The following is a 26,834-nucleotide window of genomic DNA, read 5'->3' as shown; positions in this document are numbered from 1 at the left end:
TGAATAAACCTTTTAATGCCTCTGAGTTCCTGTCGTTTTTAGAATTAAATACCTAATTGGCTGCCCGTCTAATACCCCCCTCCCCTGCCAATTGCCTTTTATTCCAGTTGGGCTGCACAATCTAATTAAATAAGCATCGCAAACACCTGAAATGTTGTGATTTTATTAAGTCGACCATCTGGCTTCCATAACGGCCAGTAATGTATTCAATAAATCCTGCCTCTAAAGATATTCCAGAGCCGCAGATTTTTCACACTATGGGCTAATCTATCTTTTTAACTAGCCTAATATATACTTAGTTAAAGAAATGTTATGGTAGCGATATTGTCAGCGGTCAAGGGATTCTAACGAGGAAATGGCCAATTATAATCCGGCAACTGACACGTAAGGGTCATTCTGCTTTATTCTTTAGGGAGGGAAAGGAAAAGGACTATAGCTGCTGTTCTGCAAAGGTGACATAAACACACATGTTCATTTGATACAGGGGCGGATTTGGCATTTCTAGGGCCCCAAGCAAAGTTATGTTTGGGGGCTCCTGTTGCACTGCTACTCTTTGCCCTGTTGCACTTCTAAACTATGCCTCGAAACACCTCTAATATGGTGACCCCTTATGTCCCCTCACACAGTATAATGCTTCCTAATATGCCCTCACATAGTATAATGCCTGTTTATATTCCTCAGTATAATGCCCACTTATATGTTCCCACACAGTATAATGCATTGCATCAATGTGTACCTCTAGCAGATTATAATGCCCCCTGCTGTGCCCATTATACAGTATAATGCCCCCTACATGCTCCTTATACAATATATTGCCCCCTGCTGTGCCCCTTATACAGTAAAATGCCCCCTACATGCTGCTTATACAATATAATGCCCCTTGATGTGCCCATTATACAGTATAATGCCCCCTACATGCTTCTTATACAATATAATGTGCCCTGATGTTCCCCTTATACAGTATAATGCCCCCTACATACCTTCTAATGTTGCATCATTCCATTGCAGAAACTGATAAACACATAAAACCCTTCACCCTTTACTGTTAGACGTTTTTTGTATATTTCTCTTTTTTTTATCCTCATCTTGTATGTATCCATGAACTTAACTTTACGAGGGCTTATTTTTTCATCCCGAATTGTGCTATTTAATGTGCCATATAAAATACTAAGAATCTCTTAAACATTTTTTGTGGGGCAAATGTGCACATCCGCCATTCATATGTGGGGTTTAAAGCAGAGCCATAACTTAGAGTTCATGGGCCCTTGGCTTCAAATCTTTGATAGAGTCCCCAATCCATCACATAATACCTATATTACTCTATTATGCAATCAATATTATATAGTGATAGTAGATAATGAACTAAAGGTAGTTGCTAATTATCTTTTTCATTCCAGGGTTTGTCTCACTAATAGGTGTGACTCCTCCACTGAGGAACAGCTTCCTCCCATGAGCCAGGGTAATGAGAGGTGTAAGCAAAGAATGGGTCTTCTTGTAATACTACATTTCCCCTGCAGGGGCTTCACATTGATGCTACCTTCTCTATTCTGTCAACAACTTTTTTGACTGTAAGATAACTTTTTGGTTTAGTGCAAGGGCTGAAGTGCTTTAGGTCACAAATAATGGGGACCAGAAGTGTATGTAAGAGCTTCAATTCTTGACTGAAAACAAGGTGTAGAGGATGAGGAGAAAATTTTAAGTAGCAATTGTAATGCAGAGGAGTTAGCAGAGGAAGAATGAATGTCCCAGAGGCAATAACTCCCTGTAAGGGTGATATTTTGTCTGCCTTCATGATTTAAGGTTTGTCAGGAGATATCACAAGGGTTTTAAGGCCAAGGACTTCCTGGTGACTGGAGATTTTCTTTCACACGACCTTCCGTGATGCTGATTTTGGTCTGCCTTCAGCTCTGACAGAGCCCGGCTGGCAGCAGATTCACACAGATCTCCTGGGCATTTTGGCATCTTGGAAATGACTGGAGGCTGCTTTACCTTCTAATCATCTCCACGATAAACGCCACAAGTGATTAGTCATTCAGACAGATCTGATTCTAGTATTCTTTATTTAACTCAGTCATTACCATGGCTCTGTGAATTGCAGACCCCTGCTGTAGACATCAACTTAGAGGAGAGAAAAAATACCTGAAATTAAAGACCACCAGGGCCAGGTAGCTAAGTTCATTATTATGCATTTCTGGTTCCTGACATTCATGATCTTTTTCTTGGTCAATGACATTGAGCTTCCTTTTGATGCAACAGATTGCAACTTTATATCGCTACATTCCCTGTATAAACCTTGATTGTCACAATTCACAGAAAATGTCAATATTTTTCAATTCTACTTTCCCAGTATCTAGCCTATCTACTCGTGTACAGGGCTGCCATACATAAGTACTCTGTGCCTAAGGCTCTGTTTTAGGAAATGTATGTACCTCTGTACAGGTCTTGCCATTGAACATGGGGCTATAGTTTATGATAACGGCTGATTTCTCATGCCCATAATATTTCTGTCGGAACCGGACCGTGATTAGGTAATAACTGCTGGAGGGTCCTAGTCTTGGAGCCATAATATGAACACTAAAATTCAAGAGTATTAAAGCTATGTTAAAAAGCCTAAGGCCCAAGCCTATTCTGGCATTTAATTGGAACACTTGAGGCCGGTCTCTGATAGCACAGCCATGCCATCAAGAGCAACACATTTTTTAGTAATTATTTAATTCATTCTTTTTCATAGAGTCTGTCACCTTGATTTTGCCATTGCCAATAGACTGTAGCACCATTAAAGGGGTTATCCCATCTTAGACAATGGGGGCATATCGCTAGCAGAGTTGTGGCTGGAGGACCCCGGGTTTCCCGGGGTCCGTCCACCACCAGGCGCAGCACTCCCATTCATTTCTATGGGGCCGACGGAAGTAGCCGAACCAGCCAGCCAGCATGAGCAGTGCGCCCTCCTCAACTTTCTCTGCTCCGTTCTCCTTGTAGGTGCGGGTCCCAGAGGTGGGACACACACCTATCAGACAATGAGGGCATATCCTAGCGATATGCCTCCATTGTCTAAGATGAGACAACCCCTTTAAACATCATTTAAACATAGATTTGCTTTCCTTTTCGGTGTTTCTATCCCCCAAAAAATTACTTTGTTTCCTATGCAACTATGCCCAGGCCCACAACCTTTAACTAATCCCAACTAGAGATGAGCGAAAATTAGATTCAGGTAAAGTAGGTTTGATTTGGTCGTATCAGTCAACTGAGAGAGGAGGCAGCCCTGGGCACTTTGAAAGCAGGATAATGCCCACCTGGGAACTTGGCACTTCACTTGTCAGATAGAAACACAAAAAAGGCAAGCAAGGGTATGTTATTGGTGTTATGTTATCTGATCCATAATTACACTTGTTTATGGAGAATTCCAGAAACACTGTTCATCTCAAAGCTCAATAATTTATAACATACCTAAATATATTATTTTAATTCAATACGAAGTTTGCAATCAATGCGTGTAAAACCAAAAGAAAGAAAAAAAAAAGGTTTAATATTTCACAAAAATCTGCAGCATTTTCCAATAAACAACTGTATTTATGCAGATTAACACCTTTCTACTTACATTTCTGATATTTTTTGTATTTGCTCTCATTTTAGCAAAATCATGGATGCAAACTTCTTAATAGTACTTAGTTACCATGGCAACATAAGCTGACCCCGGTATTATTGTTCTCAAGAGGGAGCCGACTCTACGATATGTTCATTCACTGAATTAATGGACTGCTATTATGAGAGGTCTTCTAACGATGAAAGTAGGCATGTTGTAAAAATGACTTCTTAGCTAAATGTCCAGCATTCCCCATCCTTCTGTCTGTAATTGGTGGCAGACTTATTGGCACAAGGTCATTTTCTATTCACAAAATTAAAAGATTGTAAACATCAACTTAAAAAAAGTTTAGAAATCTTTACTTATTTTAAGATAGTCACTTGACGATGTACGTGAAGCCCAGAGGTATTTCAGACCATAATGCTTCACTTTAAAACTTCCTTTGTTTAATTGCCCTTAGAGGGAAACTATTTGCTATTTTTAAGCATGGGTTTAATTTTCTTTAAATGGGCCATAAAATATGCAGACATGGATTACTTATGTGAGAAAAGCATTCATTCCTTTTATTTTGTATATGTATTAATTAGAATGGACCTGCCATATTGAACTTTAAAGGAGTCAAATATATAAACTTACTTAAATAAAATAATACAATTCTTAAAAAATCTTATTAAAAGTCTCTCAAGGAATGAGTTAAAATGCCTACAAGCAAGCTGTCCTAGAATATGAGCAGAACTGGTTGCCTCCACTCAGTGGCATAGTTAGAAATGACTGGGCCCCACAGCAAATGTTTAAACGGGGCCCCCCCTTCACAACCCCCTCCTTCAATGCAAGCCACACTCTTGTGGCTTGTGGCAGTCACAGGAAATCCAGCCGTGTTGGATTTCTTGCAACTGCCGCAGCGATCCTGGCTGTCATGCGATCAGTGTCATCATAGCCTAATGCAACGGGAGCCACCCCAGGGCCCTCTATCGCGACCCAGGTGTAATAGGAAATGTCCACTGGTGTAACAGTGCGGCCTATATGCTCCTACCTGGATACTGCTGGACCCAAGGCTTTGGCTCCGAAGCAGTAAAAAGGGGGAATAATTAAGGGATTTGAAAAAGATCGATTGAGTCCAAACCTTGTATGTAGTTGAACAGCAGCTTTACTTGAACAAATGTTCATCAAAACAATCTTCAAGCTTCGTCTTGGTCCCAGCAGGCTTTGGCATAAACTGGAAGGCTTCTTCAATAACTCTGCTTGCTTTCTCTCTCTCTGCTGTACTGACAGGCTTGGTTAAATACTTTGCTTTCTTTCTTTAAGCTGCAATAAATTCTGCTTAAGTCTGGTTACTGTACTTTAGGACTGTTCTGGTGTCCTTGGATCGGGTGCCGTTGACTGTTATTCCCCTCCTGACACTCAGTAAAACGTATCTTCAGCCAAAGTACTCTTCCTCTTGCTGATTTATCTTGTGGTGGCCGAAGAAAAATGCCCTCTGGCCCCTATGGCTTCCAGACATCTTTCTTCATAGCCAGCAGAGCTCAGGGTGCTCACACTCCTCCTGTATAGAACTAAGGGCTCATTCACACGACCATATATTTTTTCCATTTCCGTTCCGTTTTTTTTGCGGACCGTATACGGAGCCATTCATTTCAATGGGTCTGTAAAAAGAAACGGAATGTGATCCGTGAGCATTCCGTTTCCGTATGCCCATATTTCCGTTCCGCAAAAAGATAGAACATCTCCTATCATTGTCCGCATTACGGACATGGATAGTACTGTTCGATCAAGGGCCCACTGTTCCGTTCTGCAAAATACGGAATGCACATGGATGTCATCCGTATTTTTGGCGGATCTGTTTTTGCAGACCGCAAAATACATACGGCCATGTGAACAAGCCCTAACTCTAACTTCTGCCCCACCCTTTCGGCAGGAAGAAAGATTGGCCCACTTCAGCCCAAAGGGGGAGAATGTAATTGTAAGTTCCATTCTATCTAAGCATAGATCTGCCATTCGCACTGCCAGGTGAGCCAAGCACATAACATGTAATGAACAGTTGCATAAAGATATTATCATTGCACCATGTATAGGAGCTGGACAGAAATACACAGATGACATTTGGGTTAGACCATTAGAGATAGTAGCAGGGTGTAGGAATGGTAACACCACTCTGGGGTGTTACACTAACACTTACCTCTCCTCTCTCAGCTGCCTTTTCCTCTTGTCCTGAACCTGCAGGATGCCCTCTCTTTGCAATGAGGCAGGGCACATACCTTCACAAGGCTGCCATGACTTCTTCTCCTTCTGGTCCTTCTGTTTGGTCTATGCAGCACCATATTAATTGGGCTGGTGGGCCCTTCCTTTTATGAATTAAGGAGGCTAGGTACCAATGTTACCACATGTTGAGGGGGCCTGGTAACAAAATCATTTAGTACTGCTCCCGAGGCCACATACAGCTGCTTTCCCTGCTTCCCTGATAGATACCCCACTGATGCCAGTCTTAGGCCCAGTTCACACAACTGACTTTGAGAAACATGTTTAAAAAAATATACAGTACTTTTTTTTTTCAGCTCGAAAAAAAAAGCATGTTTTCTTTTTATGCGTCAATTTTTTTTTATGGATGTTCACTTCAATATAAAGTTAAATTTTCAGCTTGAGGATTTTAAAGATCTGTGCTAAAAACTGCACCAAAAATGCACATAAACTGCATGGTCTGACATGGAATCAGTTTTTTTCTGCTTTCCATTTATTTGAATAGGAGATTTTCTTTTTCTTCCACACTTCTTTTTTTATATGTGCAAAAGTGCTGCTTACCATTGAAGTGAATGGAAGGTTGTTTTGAGACGTTTTCTGGAGCTGACTTTGCGGCAGAAATGTTCCAAAATCAGTGCCAAAAAACTCAATGTGAACTGACGCATAGGCTGTATTTACATCAGATTTTTACCCCAGGTTAAGCATATACACATTACTTATACATTACACAGTTGCCTCAGACAGTGTCATACAGTGGCACTCGTCACCATAGGCTTCCATTGTAAAAAAAAAAGAAAAAGAAAATACAGATCCATTTAACATATATATGTTTTTACTGGACTATGCAGGATGGAAAAAGGTAGTATACTAGGCATTTGCATCCTTTTTTTCACATGTACATTGTATTTTACATGAGGGACAAAATTGTGATGTGAACTTGCAGCGCATTGTTCAGTTGTGGCAAAAAACATACTCGCCTGCTCCCCGCCGGTCCGCTCTGTGATCTTCCAGTCCCCATTCTGTAAATGTTTAGGGGGATGGGGGTCAGATGACCGGGCTCATAACGGTGTGTCCCCAAGCAGCACATAGGCAACGAGTCCTGTCCTGCCCACATTCTAGGAGAGGTTGATTTCGGCCATTTTAAATTATTCCCAGAGAACCCCTTTAAGTGATCACACACTTAGCATCCTATGTAGTTCTGACCATAAAATTGTATTGGGATATAATGTTTTAGAGATTGATCTCTGTGACAGCCGTTCTTCCCAGCTCATCCAAATATAGGTACTCAGAAAAGGTTGTGCCAAATCAGGAAAATCTATGGCTTTGTGTAATGAAATCTGAGGTGAATAGACAGATAGATAGATCTCATATTCTCCTAAACTTACATTATCAATTGTAAGCAGTGGCTAATTGATCTATTAAGCAAATGCAAATGGTGCCACTAGATGCCAGCCCGTCTGAAGACTAGGTGAGGCACTCCACATTCTCAGAGGAAGCCCCCATTTAGCACTGGTCCTCTCATTGAAAACCATTTGGGCATCCTAATGAAGACCTGGGAGGGAGATACCTAAAATGCACAGCCACCCTAGACATGTTGGCTGCTAGACCAGTGGGTAGTCTAGCCCATTCAGTAGATGAATGAAATAATATCAGAAGACAACTTCGACCTAATGGCACCCACAGCCTCAGAACCCTAATAATTGTGTTCAGCCTGACATGGGCTTTGGGCAGAGTCTATGCGCGCCATACTGGACAGGAGGCATTTCTCTGTATTCAGGATCTGGCCTTCTGGAAATCATAACTCAATCACATTTGGTGTCTGTATGACCGGGACAAAGCGACTCAGATTATGGGGTTTATACCTGTACCCGCAGTCCCTGTCATACAGCGAGGAATCGCCGTGATTCATATTGCCACCTCAGTCAGTCATCTGGGAAGGTGGGGCAGAAACCTGAATAATATCAGATGCCCCAGAAGGCCGCACCGAAAGAAGGGAGGTTCGCTCACAGCCCACCCCTCGGCTGAGGGGGGATAAAAATGGGTGTTTGGGAACAGGTAATTGTCAGCCATTTTGGGGATCCACATCGTTTGGAGTGACTGCCCATATCTTCAGCTGTCCGCACAGCCGGAATATAACTGCTGCATCTCAGTAAGCCAATATTCAGTATTTTATCCTTTTTATTTTATCTGTTCACTGCATTGTTATTGTATGTATATTTTTATCTTTTATCTGACACTTTCTTTTTGTACTGCACTGCACTATTGTGTTAATAAGTCCCTTCCTTGTGGTCTTATAGAACTTGCTCTTTTGGAGGGAATAACGTTACCAGTAGTGTTTTAGAGGATTTTAGGTCCCAAATAGATAACCTGTGTTACTGTGTTAAATTTGGGTTGAGAGAATATATGAGTATAGTTCCCTATTGCCTTATAGTATATGTGGTGGCAGCTATTGTGATAGACAATATTGGGGTTTTAGAATCTAGGGGAGTAAGTTAGCATAATTCCATCATCTAGAATAGGTTGGTGGGAATTTCTGTGGTAACTTGATCAGCTCACTAGTATTATTCACCCTAGTGACGTGACCTATTGAGTAGGGATCGTGACAGATTGGTGGCAGCGGTGGGATAGAAAACATTGGGGTGTTAGAATCTAGGGGAGTAAGTTAGCGTAATTCCATCATCTAGAATAGGTGGGTGGGAATTTCTGTGGTAACTTGATGAGCTCACTAGTATAATTCACCCCAGTGACGTGACCTATTGAGTAGGGATCGTGACACTGTGCAATAAGCAGCAGAGTGCAACAAAGGGATGGTGTCAGTGGCAAATCACCTTAAGATCAACCTTAAGTTGTAGTTGTAGCAGTCAATCTCATTCCTGGTGCCTGAGGGGGCCCAGATGTCAGTCTACCACATAAAAAGAAAACAGCGTTATAAATGGTATATGGTAGGTGAGGTGTGCTGTTACAAATTTAACATTGGGTCTTAGGAACTTCAAGACGGCTATGACTAAGACCTACATGTAAGGTCTCTTTCTGTTACAAAATGTATTAATTGGATAATAAAGGCTCTATTTTTAATGGATGCTGGATCTGTCCATAGTTCTTACCTCAAGAACTTCAAGTTATGTCTCTGAACCATCAAATATTATGTCCATTAGCAATGCAACAAAACCAAAAACAAAAAATCAAAATTTTATCTAATTCATGGTGGGAACTTCAAGACAATAAACTAGAAAAAGTCTTCTAACACCACAAAAGAGCTTGTATGAAACATTTTAGGTTTTACATGCCGGACTTAATCTCTCTCTGCTGGCATTTGTGTCGCATCTGTGAAGGTCCAACACTAAAGTGGATATATACACCCGCAAGGAAGCTGGTGTAGATCTCTACTATAATCTAGGATAGTAGATTATAATATATGGTGCAGTTTATGTGACGGACCTCCTACTCTAGACCTTCACCGCTCGCCATTTTGAAAAATTGTGACCTGTGGGTAAAACTCCCAAACGGTTGCAAAATTTTGTGTAGCGCGTGCCACAGCTTGCGACTTCTTGGCACCAGTATTCTAGCGCTAAAGGAATGTTCCTCATAATGTCACTTGCTTATTATTTTTTTGTAAAAAACAGTTTTGGATGAAATTTAGATAATCTTAAAACATTTAAATGTTTTCAGAACTGTAGCACAAACCAAACCAAACCAACACGACAAACAGTCCAATAAAATCCACAGTTTATTGACTGAAAAAAAAAAAAAAAACTTATACAGGAACCCACTCCCTGGTCTACAGGGTCTTGAGTAAGGTTTTAGACAAAACATGAATTGAGTAGGCTTTTTAATATAGATTTTATTTTATTTTTTCAAGAAATAAACCGTGGATTTTATTAGACTATTTCTGGTGCTGGATTTGTTTTGATACAGTCTTTTATACTTCATTGCGAGCCTTACAATTTTATTACAATACTGAAAAAATACTGATCCCAAAATGTTTTTTTTTACACCATTTTTTGTGTTTTTCATTTTTAGATATCTGTATTATCAGTAGCCATTTCAAATGTAATTAAAAAAAAATAATCGTTATTCTTTTTTATTGAATTTATTTTATTTATTTTTACACTTTTTGACTTATATTCTTACTAGCTTACTACGACTGATCTCATCAGTCTTCATTCTTTCTCCTAGTTACATGTAGTGGTAAACAATTCAATTTTAATGCTGTGCTTGTATGGCTGTATCAGCTTGAGATAATAGTGTTGTGTTACTTTCAAATATGCATTACTGAAACTATTAATCTCCTGTCATTTAAAATTAGATATGTAATTCTTAAGGTCAAAGCAGACATCTGATATCACACTATTACATTGTTTGCAAGAAGATGATTGATTGATTGATAATTATGATAATTTGCAAAATGATTATTTGTCTATGATATCCAAGAAGTGTCCCTGTGGACTGTGCACAATTTCCTATTTATATGTGGGCCATCAAAAATGGCCTCTGGTAACAAGGGACGTGGACTGGTCTTCAGTATCGTCCCAATGGGAGTTAAAAGACTGATGAGTTATGACCTGGATGAGACACAGCTCAGACTTCAGTAAAGAGTCAGGAAGTTAGTTAGAGAAGAGGAGGGTAGTTTCTGTTAACTGTCTGTTGTACGCAATTATGGGGCCACACAGCCAGAGGCTAAGAAGAGAGTCATCCATCTAGAAAACACATCAAGAAAGTCAAGAAAAAAAGCCTAATATTCCAGGAGTTATAGTGTACAGATACTGTGAACAAGACTGGATACAGTAAACTGGATTTGTGTTTTTTATCTTTGTTTGGCCTCATGCACAGGACCGTTGTGTGTTTTGCAGTCCGCAAATTGCGGATCCGCAAAACACGGAAGGCGTCCGCGTGTGTATCACAATTTGCAGATGGACACCCTTTAATATAACTGCCTATTCTTGTCCGCAAAGCGCGGACAAGAATAGGAAAGGTATATTTTTTTTGCGGACCACGGAACGGAGCAACGGATGCGAACAGCACACAGAGTGCTGTCTGCATTTTTTGCGGCCCCAATGAAATTAATGGGTCCACATCCGAGCCTCCAAAACTGCGGCAGTGCTATACTGTGACATACCTATAGGGAAAGCAGGGAAAGCGGCTGCTTTGGGGCCCAAAGTTAGAAGGGGCTCACCCAGGAGGAGGGCTAACAGATTTTATTGTCAGACCCTCCTCAACACTATTATAAAATTACACTATATCCAGCGACATTATATACAGTGACATGACATACAGTATATACTGTATATGTAAGAAATAGATGGTGCAGCTGCCAGGCCTCATCTAAGAGAGCAATTTCGAGGGTTGCACGGGAAGAGGGAATTTGTGGGATGGGGGCGTTTCAAACTTTGCTATGGGGCCAATCATTCCTATTTATGCTACTGTATGAAAAAATTTATTCATAAATATAATATTATATATATATATATATATATATATTTATATATATTTATATATATAATATACAGTCGTGGCCAAAAGTTTTGAGAATGACACAAATATTAGTTTTCACAAAGTTTGCTGCTAAACTGCTTTTAGATCTTTGTTTCAGTTGTTTCTGTGATGTAGTGAAATATAATTACACGCACTTCATACGTTTCAAAGACTTTTATCGACAATTACATGACATTTATGCAAAGAGTCAGTATTTGCAGTGTTGGCCCTTCTTTTTCAGGACCTCTGCAATTCGACTGGGCATGCTCTCAATCAACTTCTGGGCCAATTCCTGACTGATAGCAACCCATTCTTTCATAATCACTTCTTGGAGTTTGTCAGAATTAGTGGGTTTTTGTTTGTCCACCCGCCTCTTGAGGATTGACCACAAGTTCTCAATGGGATTAAGATCTGGGGAGTTTCCAGGCCATGGACCCAAAATGTCAACGTTTTTGTCCCCGAGCCACTTAGTTATCACTTTTGCCTTATGACACAGTGCTCCATCGTGCTGAAAAATGCATTGTTCTTCACCAAACTGTTGTTGGATTGTTGAAAGAAGTTGTTGTTGGAGGGTGTTTTGGTACCATTCTTTATTCATGGCTCTGTTTTTGGGCAAAATTGTGAGTGAGCCCATTCCCTTGGATGAGAAGCAACCCCACACATGAATGGTCTCAGGATGCTTTACTGTTGGCATGACACAGGACTGATGGTAGCGCTCACCTTTTCTTCTCCGGACAAGCCTTTTTCCTGATGCCCCAAACAATCAGAAAGAGGCTTCATCTGAGAATATGACTTTGCCCCAGTCCTCAGCAGTCCATTCACCATATTTTCTGCAGAATATCAATCTGTCCCTGATGTTTTCTTTGGAGGGAAGTGACTTCTTTGCCGTCCTTCTTGACACCAGGCCATCTTCCAAAAGTCTTCGCCTCACTGTGCGTGCAGATGCGCTCACACCTGCCTGCTGCCATTCCTGAGCAAGCTCTGCACTGGTGGCACTCTGATCCCGCAGCTGAATCCTCTTTAGGAGACGATCCTTGCGCTTGCTGGACTTTCTTGGATGTCTTGAAGCCTTCTTAACAAGAATTGAACCTCTTTTCTTGAAGTTCTTGATGATCCTATAAATTGTTGATTGAGGTGCAATCTTAGTAGCCACAATATCCTTGCCTGTGAAGCCATTTTTATGCAACGCAATGATGGCTGCACGCGTTTCTTTGCAGGTCACCATGGTTAACAATTGAAGAACAATGATTTCAAGCATCACCCTCCTTTTAACAGGTCAAGTCTGCAAATTTAACACAATCAGCCTGACATAATGATCTACAGCCTTGTGCTTGTCAACATTCTCACCTGAGTTAACAAGACGATTACTGAAATGATCTCAGCAGGTACTTTAATGACAGCAATGAAATGCAGTGGAAAGTTTTTTGGGGATTAAGTTAATTTTCATGGCAAAGAAGGACTATGCAATTCATCTGATCACTCTTCATAACATTCTGGAGTATATGCAAATTGCTATTATTAAAACTTAAGCAGCAACTTTTCCAATTTCCAATATTTATGTAATTCTCAAAACTTTTGGCCACGACTGTATATACTATATATATAAATATATATATAAATCTATATAATTTATATATAATATATACTGTATATAGTATATATATTTATACACATAGTATATGTATATACAGTATAAATATATATATATATATACTTTTTTAACCCTTTAGTACTTAATAATTGGACTCTTGTTCGAAAATCTAGACATTTAAAACAGAAGGAGAGCGGCAACCTTTTTTTTCTTCTTTCTTTGTATCTTGAAAAGATTTAACCAACTTGATTACATCTATTTGTTGTTGAGGGATAAATTCTTTTTCTCGTATGTTGAAAAATAATTGTAAAGCTGTTGGCCAACGTCTATCCTATTGGATTTTGATAAGAAGGCTATTCAGCTTTAATAATGTCCTCTATCCATTTTCAGCTAGCTCTTAACATGTTTCTTTATTTGTCCCTAAAGCCTCTTCAGCAATGGCTTTTCATTACAAGTCTCTCAGCTGGCTCTCAAGAGAGACTGGGCCGACAAGAGTGATAGATAGATAGATAACTCTATAGATTATCTCACACAGATGTTTTTCCTCCAGTAGCCCCTAGGCTATTCCTTCTAAGTAAACAGAGACTAAATAGAGAGTCTACTGAAGAGAGAACTCTCCGAGGACCAGTGACACCAAAGCCAGCGCAATTTAAAAGACTCTGGATGACTATAGTGCCATTATTTGACTCCAGCTTGGGATCAAAAATATTTATTCAAACTGGTTTTTAAAGGAAATGTGAAAGACACCAGTGTTTGCATCAATATGTGTGGTGGATATAATATTGCACACTTGTTGCAAGAGAAAAAATAAACCTAAGAAGAAAGTTTTGTGCAACATTGCCAAAAAGATTTCTTAGTAAGAATAAAATATTTAAGTGATATATTTATATATTTAGGATTTCTTTTGTTTTATTATAATCTTTTATCAATGTCTGACTTTGAAACTACTTTTATTAACCAGTGGGTGTCACTGTTGCTATTATTGCCTAAACAGAAATTTAGTCAGTGACTAAATATAACTTAGAAGTTTCAACAAATGTGGAAATGTTCCATGTTTTCCCAGAATAATGTATACATAGACATATATATATATATATATATAGTTTTGGTTTTATAATGTACACCAATTTAGCAAAGTAGTAAGCAAAAGCAAGTGACACATCCCCTTAGCGTTTTAAATTGACCCAGCTGTTTTGGCAAAATCTTGAAGTGCTCCAGTGCATAATGATGAGTCCCATATATTCATGAGCTCCTGGCTCTCCCTGCCTATCTGCTGCTAATTCAGTTGGAAAAAAAATGTTAATCAGAGGCAGGGGGTGGGAGAGTGGTCAACTCATGAATATGAGGACTTATTGGCATGTGCTGGAGCTGTTAGGATTTATAAGTCAGGGCAGCAGAAAAATGGTGACAGATTCTTATTAATGTTGTAGAAAAATCCAGGGCACTCACTTTTGTGTATCAAAGTAGATACATGCTTATTAATTATATGCACAAGTACTAAATCAAATTATTTTTTCTCCCATTATTGTATTCTATTTAAGTAATATATCATGACATCCAGAATAGGTGACAGCGTTTGGTCAGAGTGACCTTTGTCAAGTCACATCTGGAAGAAGGAAAATGGCATATGAGCAAGGCTGGAAAAAGGAGAGAAGGATTCCCTCTAAAGCAATACTACTATTATTTTTATCAATTTTATCATGTTAACAGCCTACATGTGAATACTCTATTTTATTTATTTATTTTACAATTTTTTGGGGTTTTCTGAATATACTTTTTTAAGTCACTCCATGTGTTCTACTTCATGTCCTGGCTCTCCATGTGGCAAGCAGCCTCGCTAAAGGCCCCTTTAGTGACTAAATTAGAGCATCACACATCACACATGCAATGCTCTTCTCAAGACATCTTTATCTTGGCCTATCAGGAGAGCAATAAAGCTGTCACTGTTATCCTAAATTCTATGTCTACTATTATGTTAGCACATAACAGCAAATGCACAATTGGTCTAAATACATCTTATCATGGGAAAGTGGCATCTTCCTCAACTTTCAGATCCTTGTAATTCCCATTTACCTTCCTGCATGTACATCTTTAGAGACCTCCTTTATCACCAAAATGTGTCTGGATTTTTAGAGACACATAAACAAGAAGGAGATAGGAGGAGGGGATGAAGCTGCAGCTTCACTCTTTCTCTAACTAAGCAAAGTAGGGACCTGGGAGACATCTTCCTGACTGTTGGTAGTAGGAAAGTATACTGGGTTAAAGAGGACCTGTCACCTCTCCTGACATCTATTTTAGCAACTATTTGCATCCTCCATGTCATAAGCATTCTGGAGCATCTATTCCTATGACTCTATGATGTGCCATTCATGCTACAGTGTCACCACCAGACATCTGAGAAGCTCTGACAGACGTTCTTCAGAACCTCCTGCTTGAGGTTCTTTTGTTTTACTTTCGTTTTGTCATCTTGTTTCCCTCTCTCAGCTGTCATCTAGTTGCACTGATTGCATCCCTTTAAATACCCTCCCATACTGCATCCCTTTGCGGTTTATACAACTTCCTGGAGTGTGTACATGCTTGATGCCACAACTGATGCTTCTACAGATAAGTCTGTTCATTGATTTGTGTTTTCCTGTTTGCTTGATCCTAGGTGACCCTGACTCCCTCCGTATTGAGTGTAGGGAGCCGGTGGTCGTGTCCCCTCACTATTATAGGGTGTTCAGGTGTCATACAGTTGAGGCACGAGGGCATGCAATTTTCTATCACAGAGACCTTTGCATGGGCTGAGAAGACAGGGAGAGTTTCAGGGCTTAAATAGGGGTCACCCTTTTGTTCCTTAGTTTCGGATCAAGCCAGTCGGATCCTTATTTGTAACTTCTTGTTTTCTGTTACACCATCCATGACATACAGGTTGTGAATGATTTAGTACCAGCTTGCAATGAAAATCCAGAAGGGTGTTACCAATTAGAAGTGTCCCTGAAAAGTCTGACACTGACAGCACAGATTGGATAATCTCAGACTGTGCAGGGACATCTGGTAAGACCCATCCGAACCTTCATTACAAACTGGTACTAATTCATTCATAACTTCTAGCAGGAATAAAAATGGAATGGCATGAAATAGAGTCATAAAAATAGATGCTCCATAATTATTACACGGGGAATGCAATTAATTACTAAAAAATTCATGTCTGGATAGGTTACAGGTCCTCTTTAAGAGTAAACATCTTACCATCACCTCTGGATCCTGTCCATTTAGAAAGCACACAGAAGTGATATGAAAGATTCAAAGTATGCAGCGTACCATAACTCTTACCATTCGAAATACTGTTAGGGCTTATGCACATGCCTATATTCAAAGTCTACATAATAAGGCCCTAAATAATGCTTTACGATAATGCATTATGATGGTACACACTGTTTTCTAATGCTGAGTCCCCTTAAAAGAATTGCATCTTGCTCCACTGGATTCTGTAAACTGGAATTTATTGTCCGCTATTATCCCTTCAGTTTCAGAAGTTCTGGGGTATATTGTTTGATATACGGCGCAAAATACTGAACCTCAATACAGTTAGCAATAGGGTTCCTTACTGCAGTTCAAGAAGCATTAAAAGAATTGCTACGATCAGATATATGCATATCACAGAGAGGGTAGCCCCATTTGGGATCTCAACTCTACTCTCCAGAGTGGCTCCAACACATTATTTAAGGAGCTGCGGCTCTTTAAAACAGGATGATCAGGCCGGCCAGTATGACTGCAGATAAAAGAAAAGGTTGCTATAATAGGACAACCCTTTAAAAAAGCTGAGGTATTGCTAATAGAACCTTTAAATGTTTCTCCGCAGAAGTATTATTATGACTGCCAAAAACATACTTGCCATAACCGGTCTCAATCTAAAAGCAACGAGGGCAGGGACACAACTGGTTCTTACTCTGTTCACTGAACCCGCCATCATGCTAGCCCTTGGTTTAAGCATGTATGATCTTCTCAATAACAAACACCTTATTTCTATGACTGACCCAACAAGTGGAAACTTCTAAAATATTGATACTCGGAAAATAATAAAAAAAATATTAATGGTGCAAACTAAAAAAAAGCATCTGCTCCCATATAGTGAGTATTAAATTATCGATTTATTATAATTTGGATTATAGTGTAAGGACCAGCCATCGTTTTGCTCCAGAGAGTGAAACACACATCTCCTTCTATAAGGCTTAAGCAAGGCAACTGCTCCCTCTACGTACTTGAACTCTTTACCTTACAGCTTTGACATTACTGACCCCCCCCCCCACTATTAAAATGTCCAACCCATCCCTAAATTAATTTATGACCTCATAAATCCCAGCAACTATTACCAAACCAGTTTTTTAGTACAATTATATTTTTACTCAAAACTTTAGGACTTCTAAGAAAGACTAGGAACATATTCAAATGATATTTTATGTGTTTTCATGTAGTTGAAAAAAAGTTGGTAGATTTCTGTGAATATCTACTTGTATAACAGGATTTGAATGGCTGAATGGACTCCAATGCTTTGGAGACTGTTAACTAAAAGAGTTGTATGGTAATGAGGATCTGTCGTAGTGCCACCTTGTTGATTCGTCTCCAAACACAGTAAAGATCCCACTGAGTCACAGACAGCATAGAGTGAGTTATGGAGGTTCTGAAGGTAAAAAGGTCATCCCTATAGACATTGGTCCTTTCGGAAGGTCACTACTTGGTCACAACACGGTTCTCTTTCTTCCTGATGCATTAAAACAGGTTACATCTTTGTATCCAAATTATCTGCAGTTATATTGTTCTAGCCACGCCAAAGAGTCCACACAAGTCATTTACAATAATAATTCAGACGTGTTTCATATTCATATAAAAGTAAAACAAAAAACTTAAATGTCATCAAAGCAAAATTTTAAGCTAAAATGCCTGAAAAAAAAATGACGTTCATTGCTGTGGTTTATATAACTTTGCATTCAGAAACAAACACAATTAGATGCACATCAGGAGACATCAATCTGTAGTCATTTAATACATAAAGATTAACTATTGGAAAGCAAATATATTTTACATACAGTGCAGTCCCATTTCACCAGCACCGCACCTCTGCCAAGTGATGTAATTGCTAAAATATTTACATTCATGTAAATCTCAGCCTTAGAGATCTTCACTGAGACACTTAGAACTTTCTGTAAAGAAGTACAGAGTGCAATCAGGTTGTATACAGCCAATATTACTGGATATTTTAGGGTGTGGGCGTCCTAAATTAAAAAAAATGTAGGAAACAAATGGTAGAAGAAAAAAAGCTTGTGCTAATTTAATTTTTTTTTAAACTTGACTTGAATTCGTTTTTAGCTATCACACAAAGAGATCACTTTGCATATATTACATTTTTAAAATGCAATTGTATTTATGAACCATAGTGGAGAGCCTAAAAGTTGAGTCTACATCTTTCCTCTTTGAGCCCTCTAAGCAGTTCAGGGCCATTTAGTAAAAGTTACCACAAGAAACTTTGTAATATGTTTTATCAATGAAAAATGTCTAGTTCTCCTCTTATGGAGAGGGGAGGGGAAGGAGTGAGCAGGAGCTAAGGAAACAAGCACAGACAAAGAGGAACTACACAGCAATATATATAGGTTATAGCTTAGCATAAGTGTTTTATTCAGAAACATACAGGACTGTACTTCTCTCTAATGTCCTCCACTATCCTGGTGCTGCTTCTTAGTGACTGTGAAATAGGAAGGAGATTCTTCTCTATTTTCTGTGTGCAGTGAAGAGCAGCTAGCCTCCACCCACTATGTCTGAGAGAACTGCAACCAGGGTATTCAGCAAGCAAGAGGAAAAGTGCTTAATATTACCACATACATGTGATATAATAGCCAGAAATAGTGTTATTCTTCATGTACACACACTGTACTATTGAATAATGCAAAATTTGAAAAAAAAATTGTGACACTTTAAATCATGCCATCAATGTATGATTGGTGATGTTCAATCATTAGATTCCCATGAACACAATAAAAAAGAGCTGGCAATCACTTCTGTCCAGATGCTGGGTTTGATAGTATAGCTTAGCTTTATTTACTTAAATCTTATAGATTGTCAGCCCTCACTGGCAGGGCCCTCTCTCCTTCTAAACCAGTTTGTAACTCGTCTTGTTCATGCTTATTGCAATTGTCTGTATTATGTATGTATACCCCTTTTCATATGTATAGGGCCATGGAATGAATGACACTTTAATAATAAATAATGATAATAATAATCATAAATATAAGACTAAACTTCTTTCCCAAAGAAGCTGAATGCAACATAGTGGCTAGTAAAAATTTGAAGGGTCGACCACCACTGATTAAACCAGTGACATAAATCTAGGGTTATTATGGTATCAATTAAAAAAGTTGAAAACTCATCTAATTTTTATGACTAGAAATAATGCCATTTAAAAAGTATTCCCATCTCCCCTATTTAACAAATTCCTCTAGATATGCTAAAAACTTCCCCAAACTTTTTTGTTTAAACGATTAGATGTAACGATTACATTTTTGCATTTTCTTTATGTTCATGCTCATTGCTAGTCCTCTAAAATGCAGGTGGGACTGCACCCACAAACCTTTCTGTAGCAGGGTCAGCATGTAAATAATTAAGAGCGCTCCTCAGCACACATAGTAAATGAGGCTTTCCTGTAGGGTATGGACACACGGTCCGGCTTCCTGAGACAATTTTGAAGTGAATTAAAAAAAGATGAGACATAGTCTGTCCTTTATACTTTCTTTTCTTTATGATTCACTCCTGATATTGGCTTCCAAAACTACATCAGAAAACCTATGAGGCTTTACCTTTAGAAGCCTCTTTATCACTGTTCCCCCACATATGTCATGTTTCCTTTACAGCTTCAAGTGCGGCCACAGCTGTAGGATCATGATGATGAACATAGCCAAAGGAAACTGAGCATAAACAAATAAATGGAGCAAGAGTACATAGTATAACAGATCCCCTAAATGGTGGAAAAAAGATAATTTTGTACATTTTTAAATGTGTTTAAAGGGCAAATTTAAAATAATAATTGAAATAAGAATACAACTTTAATTCTTATGCTATATTATCATTCATTGAAATTCTACAGTACTTTTAGAATAGTTTAGTTGATTACCATTCAAATAAATCTCAAAAATGTTTCATAATACACCAAAGACTTTCACTTAGGGCTCATTCAGATGAATGATGTTCGTGTGTACGCTGTTTGAGTGTAGAATGGACAGCACTCACACTGACCACTGACTCATTTTAGTCAATAGGCCAATTCACAAGTTTTGTTTTCCATATGAACCATTGGTTCACTCCACTCCTGTGTCAGACTGGGGTTCCTTGGGCCCACCAGAGGAAATTACTCTCAAGATCCAAGCCATATATCATCAATAAAGTGTAATAGGTTTTAATTCAAAGAAACAAACCCTAGTGGCAAGTAATTGGTCCCAAATTATTTCCCCTGGACCTTTGGAGTCCACTATGACATGAGAACGAGAACGAGAACCCACCATAGGTTTCTCTTGTACTCTGGTGGGCCAGTCTGACAGAGAACTTTGCAACATGCACCAGTTGGGTCCAATTTTCCCACATGACTTACCTATTCTAGTGAATGGACACACAAGAAAAATGGTCCCCACACATGTACAGAATAGTTGGTGCTAATTGAGCCTTTAGCAAAGTAAATGGGATCAAAAGATATGGGGCACATTTATTAAGAATGGCGTTTTAGACGCTGGTCTTAATAAGCCCTTTAGCTGGTAGGTGATGGATCTGCCAAAATTATGTAGAGGTGCCTCTACATAACTTCGGCACATCCACCGCCGGTCTAAATGTAAGACAGCTTCCTTGCTGGCTTAAATTTAGACCAGTATGCCTTAAACAGACCTGGTGTGAGGAAAAGTCACAGATTGCGGAGCAAAATCTGCACCAAAAAATACGCCTCATATAGGTAAATTTCAGAAAGTTTGAAAGTCTGTTTTTTGTAATTAATTATAAAGCTAAAAACTCATATACATACATACAGTATTTATATCATATTATAATATATGTATATCATGTTATAATATATGTAGAGACAGTGCCTTGAACTCCCAAATGATACTAGATGATCCAAGTAAGGCTGCATTCACATAGCTTTTTAGCCCTCCTCAGGCTTTCCATTGGATGTATACATCTGAATACCCCAAAATAGTGGGAGAAAACAGGTCAAGAGGAGTCCAGAGATTAATCCTTCCAGCACTATTAAACCCATTAAAGTCAATGTACCCATCATAGTATAGGCTTGAGTACCATTTTTGAGCATTCAGAAGTATACCCCTGATGGAAAACTCTGCGGAGGGCTAAAACTCTATTTATTAAGATCAGCTGGTGGTGAATCCACCGAAGTTATGAAGAGGCGCCGGCTTCCTTACTGGCTTACTGGCTTCCCTGCTGGCCCATCCCCTTCCCCACCCATACCACACCCATTTTTTTTAGACCTGGCATCAGCAGGGAAAAGTCACAGATAGCCTTATATAGGCGCATTTCTGTATAGTAAATGACCCCCTATGTGAATGCCAGCTTAGTGATAAAAGAAACTAAGAATTGTGTCACATGAATACAAAGTCAGCTCATTTTCTTAAAGTAAAAAAAGAGTATATTTGGTTTCCTACCGTACCTTTCTTAGGCTTTCATCTTGTGACGTCACTTCCGAATCAGGTAAAATTTGCTGAGGAGGAAAGAACACATTATTTAGTCTAAGCACTGGAAGTAAATCATATTGCAAGTGTAAAAAGAAAAAAATAGAAAAATTATAACATAATAGAAATTCTTATAATTGTTATTTTTACTTTGCATACTTTCAGTGGCGTTGGACAATGAATCAGATCTCTGACATTTAAAGAAAAAAAAATTTCAGCATGTAGGTTAAATTATATAGCGTGTCTCAGCACATTTGTGATTTCCAATCCATTTAATAGATTCATTGGTTTAGCCAATGCATCTTGACTCACATTCATTTGATTGATGTCATTTATTGTTATATATCTAAATTCAATATTTCCTACTTTGTGTTTAATTAAAGATTAGAGGTCAATCATTTTTTTGGTGTATATACAATAATTACTGTATATAATTCCATACTCATGTAAATTTTATAAAGTTCTTTTCTACTATTTCATCATATATTTGGATTAGATCAGTTCGAGTTTATATTGCTTTTGAACGTGCCAAAGCAGTTAGACTGGAGTGACACTGAAGTTTTTGTAATGCAACCTTTTAAATTTTGATGAGGTACAGTTCAAGCCCTGAAAGGGGTTGACCACCTTTTGGCAGATTTTTGGCAAACCCCCCTCCTGGCCAGATCTGCCAAAAGGAAAGCATCCCCACTGCTGGCTCCTGGCTTCTTCTCTCCCTATCCTCGGTTGTCAACATCCACTTTGACCTGCTCCCCTTGTGTCATATGATCAATTGACTTGTTGTTAGTGGAGCAGTTCACCGATGTGGCCAGTGATTGGCTGCAGTAATCTCAAACCAGATGCTGACAATGGGGAGCCGAGGACGGGGAGCAAAGGAGCTGGGACCCAGTGGCAGTGAGCAGGTCAATATGCCAAAATCTCCCCAAAAGATTGCCAACTCCTTGAAGAATACTTTAAGTTGTGTGCAATATAGTTCACTCCTGTGGAAACTTGAAAAACGAAATGTCTCCATGTGGCCCTACATCCAAGGTATTGTGTCTCTAGCAATATTCTAATAATCTGGCATTCCTTGGATAATCAGACAAGTCCAGAGTATTGGTCACCAAATACAAATTCTCAAAAATCCTGAAAGCAGAGAGCTTTGGTCCAGTGTCTTGTACCTTGACAGTAATTGCACTGTACTGATTATGAATCATAGCCTGTATTTATAGTTTTCACCTGCATTCACAATTCTGATTGCCTCAGAGCTAAAATCTTTCAATTATCCATGTTGGTCTACGGACATTTATCTTGAGATATGCATTCAGAGAACGGTATTTGCAGACCCTGTACAATACCATGAAATGATAAAAAAAATGCCTATTTAAGAGCTCAGCTAAACGGTTAGGGGTGGTGTCCATCGGCAAGCTTGCTGACTGTTTCTAATAACAAAAAGTACAGCAATGAATACAGCTCTGGAATATAATACGGTCTGTAACCGAGGGTCAGTAAAAAAAATGCTCAATAATAGAAGGAACAAAGCCTATAAATAAGATTGCACGTAGGTGGATAAGCAGTCTACAGCTGCTTAACAAAATTACCAGTAGAGCAGGAACTGCTCAGATATTTGGGGAGCAGGTGATGTAATCTTATAGACCCCTAGAGCTATGTGACATGTGACATTATTCTTTTTTTTGGCCAATATCTTAATACCATATTAAAGGTTTACACTCCTGAAACCTCTCATGATGGCATAACGGCAGACCATGTAGTTGCTAAGTGGCCCATGGAGACAAGGGATCTAGAATGATTGGGTAGGAAGAACCCCCTCTCCAGAAGAAGTTATTTGTTAGCAAACAAGAGAATTGGGATTTGACCCAATGGCCAGGCAAATGGGTTGGGGATGGAGGAGGAGGGGGAAACTGCCAGCGGATCAAGATATGGCAAAACCCAGCACTATAATGGGAGACTCAGTCTGACCTGTGCCATCTTCTATCTATACTATTAAATGATGGATGAGCAAAGGCTCAGGGGATGATATGACAGTAACACCATGCGACTCACGTAGGAAAACAGTTTATATGGGAACATTCTTCAGCTGTAGTGGAAGTTGAATTTGATTATGTTACAGAGACAGATTAGGACCGTTCCATTTACATGGTAATGTTATCCCTCTTCTTTGCTCGTCTAGATAAACTGTCAGTGATAAAAAGAGCTGTGAGACTGTGCGGTTTGATGTACACTTTTCGTGCATCACATTTTTAGGACTCAGGAGGAAAACAAAATAAACTTTACTCTTTTTTCTTTATTTCCGATCCGCTAAGAAAGCTTTTACACTGTTTATACGATGTTAACACACATTTCTAAACACTTCCAAACGTATACATTGTTTGTGAGCTTCATGTGTTTTAACTTAAAATCAGTTAAATGCCTAAATTCCTACTTTGTATAATAGCTCCGCCTTCACCGGTCAGAAAACTCACAGCTTGTCTCATATGACATTATAAGCAACATGTATCTAGTTCAGGCCTTGGTAAATAGAAAGGGTGTATAAATTGTATTAAATATCTGTCTAAAAATATGGATAATAAACATCTAGGGATGGGATATCACCAACATCTCTTAACAGAAAACTGACATGTCATAGCTTAAAATACATCACATGTTTGATAAATGACCCCATTATTTTATACTGACACTGAATAACATTATATTTTCTTCTCAGTTCAGAATAATCCTGGTTTGCAGTGACAAGAGAGCAATGCATTTTGGGAGATTAACTGTCAAGTCACATGTCTGAATACAGGTTGGAGCTAAAATGCTGTCTGTTTCCAAGGGCAACCAGCAGAGTTTTAAAAACATATATATTTTTTTCATTTACATTGAAACTGTGAAATGGTTTTGAAAGTGGAAATCTTCTTTATGGTTTTGAAAGTGGAAATCTTCCTTATGGTTTTGAAAGTGGAAATCTTCCTTATGGTTTTGAAAGTGGAAATCTTCTTTATGGTTTTGAAAGTGGAAATCTGCTTACGGTTTTGAAAGTGGAAATCTGCTTTATGGTTTTGAAAGTGGAAATCTGCTTACGGTTTTGAAAGTGGAAATCTGCTTTAAGGTTTCCTCTAATTTTTGCTGATTATTTGGCCTGTCTGATGGAGAATGAGCCTACTGAATGATAGATGGTAAATATCTGTAACATAACAATGTGTGACCAATCAACTACTTTATATTGTTTAGAAAATATATCATGCTCATTAAAGTCATTCAGCAGAACATATACCTGCATAAAAAATTAGTCCACACGTGGCACATTGGGGGACCTTTAGTGAACATTCTTCCCAACTTTAATAAGATATTACAAAAATGTCCTAAAAAGGGAACTAGAGATGAGAGAATTTCTTAAAATTTTATTTGGGTCTGATTTGGCAAATTTGTCCGGACAATTCAGTTTGGGTACAAAAAAACAAGAATCAATAGTGTCTGGAAAAGTCTTTCCTTCTCTCTCACTCTCTGTTTCTCTCTGATTATCCTGAATCAAATCACATTTCATACAAACATGATGATTTATATATTAATATAAAAACGTGGAGCTATCCTTCAAAAGGATTGTCTACTTTGGAAAATCCTATTTTGTTCCTCCAACCATAATCTGCTCACAGTGGTAGGAACCTAAGTTATCAGCTATATCGTGTAGGAGAACTTGGCTGCAAGTTTTCAATTCCCTGCAATGCCATAACAGAGGAAATGAAGAATGACATGGTTCTCATTGACATCAGTTGGCTGTCTGTGTTATACATGGACATGCTGGGTCCTCCAGTGAGACAGATACTCTTTCTAACTCTCGATTATGAGCAATAGATATAGATGAATAGATAGAAAAATGATTGGATGAATAGAAAGATGAAGTTCCTTGATGAGGGACCTCCTATATTATCTCAGAACTCACTAATAAGGCAATAAAAAAATGATAGAACACTTGGATAATATGAAAAACCTTCCCTAAAACAGGATAAAGAAGAGTGTCTCTTGGATAGGAAGCCTGCACACTAATTTTATAGTGAGCTGGGTGGGCATTCTGCCTCTTGACTAGTTAACTCTTGAGTTTCATATTAATCTGAAAGAATAGTGAATCTCCTGCAAGCCCTTCCTATGACCTTTCTTTCCACAAGCAGCTTATGCTGAACAAGTTTTAGCATTTAGGAAAGAAAAGAACTTGCTCTCTGTCCCATTCAGAACTGGAGCTTTCAATTCATCCATGGAGTTAGATCCTTACAGCAGTTGGTATTGTTGTCAGAGACAAAATATAGCAGGAGCTTTTCAGGGAGTCAGTGTATAAAATTACAGCACCTTCTCTTTTATCTCCCCAAGTGATTAACATAATCATTGTTTAATATTGTGTCAGGTGCAGTTGAGGGGGTGGGGGGTGGGATTCACTGAAGATTATATCACCCTGTACAGTGGGATTATAATAACTAAATTATATGTGAATAGAAGAATATTTACTAAACCTAGAACACTATCATCTCAATCAGTTGATTTCGGCAGGATCTGGTGACAGTTTCCTGGCTATGGGAGTCATCAGGCAACCCCAAGGTGGGCATTGTCAATGCAAAAACAGCCATCCATTGACTTGGAATTCAATGGTTGACTGGTTTTGTTTGCCTTGAGATGAGTGGGTAAAAACTGGAAGGTGTGGACAAATAATGCATATAAGAATGCTTCAAAAATAGAAGTGCCGATAGTTGATTTTTTATCAATTAACAAACTGCAAAGTGAATAAACAAGAGTAATGTAAATCAAATCAATATTTGGAGTGACCGCCCTTTGCCTTCTAAACAGCATTAATTCTTCCAGGTACACTTGAACACAGTTTTTGAAGGAACTCGCACTTTGCAGACTTTGCCACAGATCTTGTGTGGATTAGAGCTATCTTAAATCCTTCTGTGTCTTCATGTAATCCCAGACAGACTTGATAATGTCAAGTAGCAGCTTAGCAAATCGAAGTATCAATAGTGGACTTCAATCCGAATTTCAGGAAAATTTAGATTTGGCACAAAGCCGAATTTCCTTGCACTTCATAGTAACAAATACATTTTTCGTAAAATAGTGGCTGCAAGTAAAAAAAACAATACACTCACCTCATCTACTTGACTGCGGAGAGGATGTCTGCTCCCGTCTTGATTGAAAAAAACTTCCAAAGGACTTGAGGCGAGCAGTGATGACGTTACCATGTGATAATGCTGCGCACACACAGTGATGTTATCATGCTTGCCGCAGGTCC

General features: G+C 38.7%; 1 protein-coding gene across 9 annotated transcripts in view; it reads right to left on the bottom strand.

Moving 5' to 3' along the window:
* Positions 1-26,834, bottom strand: part of PRDM16 (PR/SET domain 16) — a 533,907-nt gene that overhangs the window by 254,090 nt on the left and 252,983 nt on the right. For all 9 annotated transcript variants that reach the window (XM_044282118.1, XM_044282126.1, XM_044282119.1 and 6 more), the window contains exon 3: positions 21,559-21,609. In XM_044282118.1, coding sequence (XP_044138053.1) covers positions 21,559-21,609 — 51 coding nt within the window. The remainder of the gene's footprint in view (positions 1-21,558; positions 21,610-26,834) is intronic.

The sequence above is a fragment of the Bufo gargarizans genome, chromosome 2, assembly GCF_014858855.1.
Source record: "Bufo gargarizans isolate SCDJY-AF-19 chromosome 2, ASM1485885v1, whole genome shotgun sequence".
NCBI lineage: Eukaryota > Metazoa > Chordata > Amphibia > Anura > Bufonidae > Bufo > Bufo gargarizans.
The sequence above is the reverse complement of the archived record's forward strand: the minus strand, read 5'-3'. Positions and strand labels throughout refer to the sequence as shown.